Below are 12,076 nucleotides of genomic sequence, written 5' to 3'. Positions count from 1 at the left end.
TGATTGTATATATAAAAGAACGGAAAATCAAACATCCTTTATATATATTTCTGTAAATTTGGAAATTTTTTCTTCACCTGCATTTTTTTTATTTGCACTGTGATTTGTAAAATACTTGGATCATAGTGGTAGACCAAAACTCCTTTTGATACCACCGATTACAATGTTGAATCCCAAGTTTGTTACTAAAAATTATTCATATAAAAATGTAAAGTCTTTTTGCTTTCATGAGTATTGGAAGGAGCTTTTAAAACCATTTACAGACAAATAGGTGGAGACATAATTACAATATTATACTGAATAAATCAGTACCTGAGATGTGACTCACAACATGTAAATCATACCACTGACTCTGTGTATCAAGGATGCCAAAATGTACATAAATTAATCAAATGCAGCCAGCATTGACTAGATATCCACCAAAAATAATGAGATGTGCACATGTTTTGATATATACATGCAATTTGCATGCTTTGAAAGAAATGCCAGCATTGAGTTCTGATTACATTCCATTATGAATGGTCAGCAACAATCTTCCCAGATCAAAGGCTTTGGTAATTTATAGTCATTTTTAGAAGAGAAAGGAAAAATGTAATACAACAGACAGTCATTAGTCGTAGGTTAATACTTCTTTATTTATAACATCAGTAAAAGCAACCAGTAAAATCAATGTTTAACCAAACTATCGTAACCACTGTTAGAATTAACCACTGTTAGAATTAACCACAGTTAGAATTAACCACTGTTAGAATTAACCACTGTCAGAATTAACCACTGTAAGAATTAACCACTGTTAGAATTAACCACTGTTCGAATTAACCACAGTTAGAATTAACCACTGTTAGAATTAACCACTGTTAGAATTAACCACTGTAAGAATTAACCACAGTAAGAATTAACCACTGTTAGAATTAACCACTGTTCGAATTAACCACAGTTAGAATTAACCACTGTTAGAATTAACCACTGTTAGAATTAACCACTGTAAGAATTAACCACAGTAAGAATTAACCACTGTTAGAATTAACCACTGTTAGAATTAACCATTGTAAGAATTAACCACTGTTCGAATTAACCACTGTTAGAATTTTACTGGTTATGCTACGTACTGTTTAACATATCAAAGTATCCTGTGTATGTTGACCTTATTTTATAGGTTTAATCAGTGGTGAGATAGATCACTATATCTCCATGGTTTTAACAATATAGTGATTCACCAATAGATTTTTCAAAAACTGCATATTGAAGTCCATTCAAATATAGATATATCTCACAAAGAAAGCAAAATCATGAAGAAATCTCTCCATGAAAAGCTGCTTTTAGTCATTATTTATCAAAATTCACAAAATCAATTCAAAACATATTAAATGTGATGGTCATCACACAGAATTTGAAGATCATTTTTTTAAAAATTGCCACGGGTAGCTAACTCACAAAAATACCCATGTGAGCAAAAATTGCAAATAGTTAACTCTAGCAGTCTACCGAAACTGGTTCCTAATGATCTGTATATTATTTGTAAAAATTAATCAGCTACCTCTGTAACAACATTCAAATCTGTTGAAATATCCTTCATTACACATGGAATATTGCAACACAAGTAGCAGGCTCTGTAACTTTTAAAACTACGCTTTGAAGCAAATTTCAACACAGAAAAACATGCCAAACTCTTTAATATTATACTCACTGTTTTTGACTACCTGTTAAAAAAAAAAAGAAGAGAAAATAAATGCTGGAAATGCACATATACATCAAAGAAGAAAACCCCCCAAAAATAAGAAATTCTGCATAATTCAATTAGCTTTGAAAACTTGCATCTAGTTGTCTGAAAACATGTTAAATTTCTGTTTCAACCATGCTCAATTTATTCTAAAAAGACTTTTAAACTGTATGCTATTAAAATCAAAAGCTACAAGGCCTGACAGGCACATCTTAGGATACAGGACAGTTAAACTGTATATCTTCAACATGTATGTGTTGGAGCGGAAAAAAAAAGAGAAGAAAACTTCATATACAATCCAAGGATTCAATGTAAGATAAAAAGAAAAAGAAAGAAAAGAAATTGGTATTTATATTACAGAGTACATGTATTTCTAATTGCTTCATTGTGAAATAAATGATACAATTTTTTATTTAACCTATGTCAATGTAAATAAGATCAGATCCTTTGATCCGCCCCATTATTCTCCTTGTCTAGCGAGCAAGGGGTGAATCAATGGATGTAAATTAGATTGTTGCACACTTATATGTAGATTTATGAATAATGAAATTGATAGTGATTGCTCCTATGCATAATGCTCAGCTACTAATACACTGACACTATTGATACAATAAAATTAACAGAGAAAGCACTATGTATAATGTAGAGAGAATTTTCTGACCATGAATAGAATAATGTAATTGATATATAAAACTTAACGAACGACTGGTTCCAAACTCCAAAACTATTCATTATGCTACAAAAAAAGGATGCAATTTCTTATTTTCTAAAATTTTCTTTAAAAATATAGTATTTCATGTTAAGTTTTTCAGCCAGGACTGGAGTGCATTACTAATTTCCAATTATCAGACATTGTTTATCGATAATAATGAATAAAATGTTAATATCAAAAAATTATGTGAAAGCAATGTCAAATTTCCAATATATTTCAGGCCAGCATCAATAAATATATATATATATATATATATATATATATATATATATATAATAGTAAATTTATTTAAAATTTGAACCATTTCAAATATCTAAATATTTTATATTTGTAATATATACTGAACATACGTACTTCTCTATACTCTTTGTTCAATTATAACTATAAGCGAAAATATGATGACAATTTCACATACAAGGGTATTTGCACGAAGGTTTTGAAATTATATGACTCAAGGGATTTTTAAAAAAAAACTTAATTGCATGTACTTGTATGATTGTTTTTAAAAATCAGATACATGTATAATATGGAATGAATTTGAATCTATTTGTATTATAGGGTATAAAAACAATATAAGCATGGGGTAATAATTCAGCATTCCATAGATCCAATTGTTAATTATTAATAAATCAATCGGTGTTTCCACTGTTTTACATCCCCTTTTAGGCTTAAATTAAAAATTTGTGTTTTTAATAGCCCGACAATCCCAAATTATACCCCTTACACTAAAAATGTTTTTAACATACCGTTCAAGAAATCATTTTGGAGCTGACACCTGTCATTACTATGATTACCTTGTTTTGTAATCTATAGCATGGCATATTTAAAAGCTGCATTAATAGCGAAAAATGAGACCCTCACGGTTTATATGTTAATATAAATGCAACTTAAATGGAGATTGTGATCAAAATGTATCCTTGTGTACTCTTGAAATAAAGTTTGAGAAAAACTTGAATACTTTATTTCCTACTGACCTACCCTAATCTTTACTTGGATGTTAGCAGAAACAAAACAATTTACATTTTTGGCCTAATTCAAAGTAAACAATCCTTCAATTTAGTATGTTGAAATTCAACTTGTTTTTTGGGTTTTTTTTTAATACAGTGAAAACTGCCTAATAAAAAGCCTATGCAATCTGTTTCACTGGACATTCGAACCCTAATTTTCATTCAATTTCTCATTTTCATTGTTTTACACTGTTTATTCTGACACACTGTATATTCCAACACAAAAATTGTCTCCCAGTGCATGTCGGATTATACAGATTTTACTGTATAGGTTTTTTATATTAAGTTGAAAAATCACTTGCATGTTATAATTTTTACAGAGAATCATGTGCATTGTCAATTTACTTATATCATGATGTCCATATTTAGTTGGTTTTTAGATAGAGCGGCATAAATTTTTATAAGCAATATTCATACACTATACCTATTAAATGCATTTCTCTCCAATATGTATGATTATAAGGTACATGTACTTTGGTAGGTGGTGCACATTGAAAAACAAGACACTGATGCCCCTGGATTACAACCAAGTGGAATCAGGTCAAAGGTCAATGTTAAGGTCACAAGGTCAAAAATGTTGGTGTCAATGGAAAGGTCTTGCCACAAGAAATACACATATAAAATATAAAAGAGATATCTCTTATGGTGCAAACGATATGATCATTGACCAAAGTTACAGTTTTTTGCCATAGACAGACAAACGGATCGGCCAAAAACTATATGACCCCGAGTATTCGATTCCGAGAGCATAAAAACAAAAGATGAAATACCTAAATAGTTAAAATACCTAAGTATATAAATTTAGCTACGTAACTAAATTTAGAATATGGCCTAAAACATCGTAAAAAGAAAATGCATTGTATCATCCACAAAAGCTAGTTTTAATTCAGTTTACATAGAGATGGAGAGAAAAAACCCGCCATATCCTTACCAGAAATAAATTCAACATGCTTTCCTTACACAATGCACAAGAGTTATTAAATAGAATTCATCTTTTATGATCTTATAACAAGTAACTGTTAATCAAAATTCCCGCTACAACGAGAAGTGAAGCTAGTGTCGTAACAAACGAAATTTTCTGAACAGCCTTGAAATTTACGGCTACGGCTGTCAAAACTAGTCCGTGTTGCAGTGTTGGATAGATCTTGTACTCGCATGAATTATATTGGAGAAGAAGAAGAAGGAGAAACGACAAAACGGCTAGAACATGGGTATTAAAAAATACTTTAGTCTATCTCTAGTCTAGGGCAGGCTATCTAGGCTAATAGTAATACAATATGTATTCTCACTGGCTTCATAGAATACCCTTTTAATGAAAACAAATTCAGGAATGTGGCAAATTACTGCAGCTAATATTCACCAAGCATTTTGTTTGATATTATATCACGAGCACGATACAGAGGTAAAAAGTTTAATCTTCTGGTGTTGGCAAAATGTGCATCAAGAATGTGTGGGTCTGACGTCAATAACTTTATACAACTGCCTTTGTTGCACTGAATTTCCTAATGGGATATCTGTGGTTTTTTGGGGGCATATTATGTTGGTTTTTATTGACTTTAATTGATATCAAAATAATTAGACCGCAGTTGCATGCATGGGAACTGATCGCATAATATACAAGCCGACTAGCTGAAAGAGAGAGAATATTTTATTTAAAGTCGGCACTATATACCTACAAATTCAAACTTATCAACACAATGAGAGAGAGAGAGAGAGAGAGAGAGAGAGAGAGAGAGAGAGAGAGAATTATTTCCTTGCATGTTTATAATCATATAATTATATGTTTGATGTAATGTACAATTTGGTAAATATTAAAAGGGATCTATTATTCTATCTATATGAATTTCTAGTGTAATCCCGGTTGTTGTTTAGATACTGAGTAATGACATGTAGATCTGATTATCAATCAATGAAACTTTTAGACTTTCATGACCAATATTCCAAATGGAGAATGGGAAAAAGAGGGGGGGGGGGGGTCATATACCACAACTAAATGATTTGACAAATACCATCCCTCTTCACAGACTTTCCTGTACGCATGTGGTGGTCTATCAAGAACTGGATATATCTTCTATATCCAAATTCTATATGATTTGGGGGAAATTCTTTGTCAACATATCGTAAAAAACAAACAGAATATATATATATATATATATATATATATATATATATATATATATATATATATATATATATATATATGTCATTATATTACAGTAAGGTTATTAAAAGGTAGGCTGTTTTTAAAATCATTTTTTTCTTAATGTTGGACTGAATATAGTTCTTTGTGCGTGGTATATGCAAACCTGGATACTACACCCTTCCTTTCCCGTAAAATAATGTCCTTACCACTGAAGTTAAGGTTGATAGATGCCGAGACTTCTCCTAACTTGTTTTTGGCCACGACCTTGTACGTCCCTGCGTCCGCGGCGGTGACACCTAAAATATCCATCATAACATTGTATTTGTTGCCCCCGGCGGGTTCCACGCGCATCCTGATGCGGTTGGACTGTGAGATGGGCGTCGTCCCTTGGAACCACTGTATGTCCGGTTTAGGGGACGCCTCCAGCGTGCACTGGAATACCAGCTTAGCGCCATTATCCTCCTGTTTAAGAACTGGTTTCTGGGTGAAGCGTGGTGCAATGTCGTCACCAACCCCCATTGTTGCCCACTTTTATCTAAAAGCAAAGGAAAATATTGAAAACACATTTCGTATAAAAACATGAAATAGCTATGTTCAATAAGAGATTCTGAAAGAAGGCTGTTTTGTTGTATACAGAACTCCATCGCTCTGGTGACAGTTGATTTAGGCCTTATTTTTAGTTAAGGAACCACTGACAAAAGTTGGGATAAAGTCCTAGAAAGTTCACATACTCTGATGTCGTGAAAATCGGAAAATCGTTTACATTAATTAACGGCCTGATTGTCAAAGAACAGCTGTTTTAGAAAACATGTTGAACATACTGCGAGGAACTTTGCACCCCCCCCCCCTCCCCCTGGGTTATCCGACAATGAGCAATTTACAGAGGTATTCTAATAAGCTACACAGTTTATTCAAATAAGTATGCTAAGAGGTTGAAAGGATATCACATTGTCGTTTCTTACAGCCACGTAGAACCGAAGGGGGTGCCCTCATCACCACTTAAATTTGACAACATTCATTTTTCCCATGCAAAGAAAGATATATTAGGTAACTGCCCCTTTTTATAGTAGTAATATAATGAATGGTAAGAATGTAAAAAGTGAACCCATGTAGGCTAGCGGAGTGAAAGACGAGCGCTCCTCCCCTTCTCCGCTCCCCTAAGATTTAAGAATTCGAAGTTGGGGCAAAAATATTTTCAGGTTTATTTGTTGTTCGTCACCCCGCCCACCTCCACCCTACGACTTAAAATTTAAAATTCTGAAGCTTGTGCAAAATAACATGTTACGTTTTTCAAATCATAATTGTTTTTTGGTTTGTCAAGAATTTTAGACCAATGCGAAGTCATCTTCTCCGGACCCCACCCCCACCCCCCAAACCACCTCTTTGAAAAAACAATGCTACGTGTCTGTCTTAGTGAGAAGGAGAAAATAGATGTGTGTTCATTTCTACTGTATAGTCTAAACAAATTCGTAAATTTCAAATAGATCAGTATTATATACGTGTTTAGCCTATCAAAAGCATGACTGGGTTGACTACAGTACTTCATGAAAACAAAGATTCGAGCATGGTGGGTCGAATAGTGATGAAAGATTTGTTTTTCGCGTATTTTGTGTTAAATGCTGACAAATTGACAGATAAGCAGGTTTAACTTCTCTCGTAAACCTGGTTGCCACTGATACAAAGTAAATCTGGTATATGTTGTTCAACAGGAAACGACGCAATGCAGTAGTAATTGATGAGTAGCAATGACGTCCCATTAACGATGGACGGGTTTTAGGATAGCAATATGGTAGTATACAGATTTTTGTGTGTACAGCAAACAAAGGGCATGTACACGAGCGAAGTGATGGCTCTGACAAAACTCAATCAAATACCAGAACTGTCTTCGAAAACTTAAGAGTAGGCATGCGATTAAACGATGTAAGTGGGTTTGACTCTGCAAAATCCGTAATTTTCTGAGCCGTGCAGATGTTAGTGGGAAGACCTCGAGAACATAAACGGGCGATCTCAATCTAACATGCACTCGTTTCCAATCAGCGCTAGCATAAACATCTACAATATTAAATTGCCAAAAATGTAAATTAGTGTTGTTTTATCGATGGGGAGTGTGTGTTTTGGGTTGCCTGCAACAATCTGATAAATAATTGATCCCTCGCTGCAAATTAGATACCGCCTACCTTATAATGTTTGTTTTCAGCTAATTTTCTTTAATTTGTATATATGTATGCAAAAATTGCATGCAGATAATACACTAAAGGCAGTATTTATTGCAGTTTTTACAAAGATGGCGAGGCAGCCCAAATAAATAGCATTATCACTACCTGTAAAAGTTGCATTTTCATAATATAGGTATGATTTACAGTCGGATTTTTTTTTCTAAAATGTTAGATATTTGAACGCTAGATAAAATATTCTCTGAACTTGAGGAAATATAGAAAAGAAAGGCTTATGAGACTAAAAGCCGTAACCTAGCAACAGTGACGATACCAAAAAAAAAATTAATTAACTTGTATATCCTAAGTAAATTATATATATACTTAATATCCAAATGTATGAGTTGGAATTATGTGCATTCTGAAAGCAGGGAAGTTGCTTGTATTGCACACCGCTGAATTTTCGATTATGCAACGCTAAGGAAAATGGATCGGGAGATTGATGGCACACGCTTTGGTCGTCTGCCAAGCATATGCAGAAATCTGTCACTGTTCCCCTTGCTTCGTGCAAAGTAAAATTTGGTAGACGGTACAACAGAGAATTTAATGATTATGAGGGAAAAAGTATAATTGCCCCCTTTTTTACACCGAATTATAGATGACATTGCTGTACAGTTGTATTTTTAACCATCTCCAGCAACAAACCTTCTGAAAACTGCACAGCAGTGAACGTCTAGAGAAAACTGCACAGCAGTGAACGTCTAGATGCACATCCAACGTTTGATGCTTCTACTATAGAATTTTTAGACTATTAGAACGTAAAACTCCTCGATATAGATAAGATACATTCTCTTTCGTAGTGTAGCAGAAACCATAAACATTTCATTCAAATTTCTTTATGATCAAAGAACATGCTAATCGGACGAAAAAGACTGAAAATTAATAACCATCGCCATTTGGCAAAGTGTCCAAAGACATGAGTCTTAAGAATTCATTTAGGTTCTCCAGAGTACATGAAGGAAATTTTCCCTGTCAGCAAAAACTGCAATACCTGGCTGGTACCAAGCTGATGGGGAAACAAGGCGAAGGTGTTCAATGGTATCCTAGAGAGACATCAGTCATTGCCGGCTCTAATTAACAACAGATATTTGCCAAGCAAACTTTGCTGTTTTTGTTATGTTTCAAGGAAACAACAACCCTGACATTGGATATGACGAGAGAGAGAGAGAAGACATATATTGGGAGAGAGATTTACTTTTTGAGCATTTCATCTTCAAAACTTGTAAAGAATTTTGTTTTGCAAAAAGAACGCGAGCTAGATTTCAAACACAAACAACCCAACCCAACAATACACAGTTTCTCGGTTCTGACAAAATGATGGAAATCACTGGAGATTTGCACTCAAGTAAAACACTACTCATGAACCCGACGAAGATTGCAGCAGACAGATAAATAAACAAAAATCAAGTAAAAACTAATAGATTGAAGAAACGACCCCCTGTCTGATACAAATTAATACTACCATGGGCAGGGCTATCGGAATTTGTTGTAAATTTTGGCCCAAATTCAATTAAATATTCTAGACAACTCTGAATGTATCAAGTGATTAGTTAGGATACTATGGTCAGTCTCATAAAACTAGAGAGAGAGAGAGAGAGAGAGAGAGAGAGAGAGAGAGAGAGAGAGACGTATACACTAACTCGGTTAACCGACATCACGGCGGTGTAGGGTACGGTACATATGTGTACATTTCTGTCAGTCAGGAAGATGAGATGTCCAGATAACTATTATTGAGAATACACAAAATGGTGAAGGCCAGTCAAACTCTGCTGGGTGTATAATACGGTTTCTGAACTTTCCTTCTGGTAATCTGGTTTATGAATGTGCTTCAAAGTTCATGTATATTATGGAACCATGGTTAAAGAAGCTGGAATCCAGCCGATTCTACGCACAAATCATCTGACTCTACGACAAAATGTTCCTGATTTGATAATGAGGTTTTTTTTTATTAATTATGATAGGTCGACAACCTGTGTTTATCTCTACTTTGGCAAATTCACAGAAAAATGATCAGTTAATGCATCATAAGATGTGACAAATTATGTCAGGAAATACCACTGTCAGATGTCGGCTTGATTTTCGCAGTAGTTTGTACATTGAACGAACCTGGTTCAAATTCGCTAGTAACAAAGTTCACACCAAGATCCACATTCGACAAAGATCAAAATAAATTAATCTAAAATCGATATTATACTCCTAGTGAAGAGCATGCTCGTTTAATCAGTGTTGCGACTTTTTATTGTGGAGTTATGAATTATATAAATACGCAATGTCAGGTAATCCAAAAGAAACTACGTACAGAATAGTATAGCAGATGACTTCACAAATATCAATTACTGTATCCTAAGTTCATCGGAGGACAGTAAATGAACATATCAACAGTCAACACAGTACGAGATTGCACCTATCAGAGGAAATTCTGGTGCGCCTGTCTGTAGACCAGCTTTCGCAGACTTTAGATAGAAGAATATTACGGATCAAGATAAACATTATTGTTTTTGTGCATTCCATATCGATGTCTAACATAAAACCCAAAACTCTTCGTCTGTAAGTGCCACTACAGGAGAAAAGTTATTTTGATAACAAAAAAAAAAAAAAATAGGGGTGCAAGTTCTCACCATTTAGTATAAATAATAAACTCTAAAGGCATTTTTTTTTTTAAAAGATGCACAAAATTCATTTTATATGAAAATTAAGCAAGTGCAAGATCCAGCAGCATAATATTCAACCTTATCTAATGTTTCAAAATGTAAAATATAAGTGAACACATTTCCATGGCAATGAAACAAATGTCAAATCTGGAATTGAAAAGGAGTTTTCGTTTTGTTATCAAGAACACATGCAGAATGAGTAAAAGCACTTCGTTTAAGAAGCAGCGAGGATTTACCTGATTGTTGTGTTTATCTTACGCTTCCGCTCAGAAAATGAACCAAAGAAGCAGACGATACCTGTTGTTTCCTGTTCTCACGTATAAGGTACCTGGACACTAGTGATTGGATAGTGCTGCATTCACTAATTAATATATATACATAAACTATAGGAAAGTGACATGTCATACTTTTTCTCACTTAAAGAAAACTTAATCATTAACTTACCAATTTATAACTACTGAAATTATTCCATAGACTGAAAAAGAAACCCGAGTAAAAGAGAGAACTAAAGAACCACCGATAGTCGTAATCTCAGACGGCAGCCATGAGGCTTTCAGAGTGGAAGTAGATATTACAAGTATGCAAAAAATCCCATTTTTTCGCGAAGAAATCTAATATCACCAGCAACGGTTCCCATATTTGTATCAGCCAATCAGACCGAGTGTCACTTCTAATCACGGCACGCGTGAGGGTTGGGTCTAACCAAAAGCACGGTTTGCGTAATGAGTAACCGGCAATACATTGATATTATCTAGAATGTAGGTTGAAAACATCAACGAGAGTAGCTTGCATTTCGCTTGAAGCACGTGTATAATTTTTTTTATGTATCAGCTCTTGTCTGTGACTATTTTGCGCAACAACTCGTGACGGTGGTTTTCAGAAATAATATTTTGGGTATTAACACTTCTTCGCGCCTCAACAAACACGAATCGAATTTGCATCATTCTTGCTTCTTCATTTGCACACCCTGAATGATGCTGATAACATTTGTAGGGGAACCCGTACCTTGCTACAAGGAAAATCTTGACGAATTGCACGAAAGTTTTTGCAGTTAGGTCAGATTCTTCAATATTTTTGATTGGAGGTCCGTTTCACATGTCATGTCCTCACCACTATGGCGTACCGAAGGTTGTCTTGTAAACATATTTAATGCTAGGAAAAGCATAGAACAATTATATGGAAACCATTCTTCCCTAATTGTCTGTATAAACATTGGCAAATTGGTGATCTGTCGGACATTGGCATACAACCAGAAGAGTCTCTGTTGTTGAATTGATAAGAATATGATTATAGTGTTGCTTTGAACTGGAAACATATACTATAAGGAGGACTTTGAAAGGCAGAGCTAAAAATGTTTGCACTTTATTCATAGAATAACCAGTTTGATTACAAAATGCATATCTTTGCTACAAAACTGATGCTTAGCTTCTGTATAATTTGTTCTTATGTATGTATGTATGAATGAATTAGTGTAATTAGATTGAGAGGGCATCAGACTAAATATACATATATTTGGAAAAGAAACGAGTTTTCTGTCAAGTATAAATTCCTAATATCCCCCATTACAAACTGATGGGACATAGAAATATCACGCCAAGCAGATTCTTTTAATGCTTCTTCTTTATACAGA

General features: G+C 34.2%; 1 protein-coding gene across 1 annotated transcript in view; it reads right to left on the bottom strand.

Moving 5' to 3' along the window:
* Positions 1-11,035, bottom strand: part of LOC125682925 (twitchin-like) — a 93,197-nt gene extending 82,162 nt beyond the window's left edge. The window contains exons 1-3 of the mRNA XM_056141067.1: positions 10,891-11,035; positions 5,789-6,117; positions 1,688-1,700 (exon numbers count right to left, since the gene is read on the bottom strand). Coding sequence (XP_055997042.1) covers positions 1,688-1,700; positions 5,789-6,101 — 326 coding nt within the window. The 5' untranslated portion in view covers positions 6,102-6,117; positions 10,891-11,035. The remainder of the gene's footprint in view (positions 1-1,687; positions 1,701-5,788; positions 6,118-10,890) is intronic.
* Between the last annotated feature and the right edge of the window lie 1,041 nt (positions 11,036-12,076).

This window comes from Ostrea edulis, chromosome 6 (assembly GCF_947568905.1).
Source record: "Ostrea edulis chromosome 6, xbOstEdul1.1, whole genome shotgun sequence".
NCBI classification, from domain to species: Eukaryota; Metazoa; Mollusca; class Bivalvia; order Ostreida; family Ostreidae; genus Ostrea; species Ostrea edulis.
The sequence above is the reverse complement of the archived record's forward strand: the minus strand, read 5'-3'. Positions and strand labels throughout refer to the sequence as shown.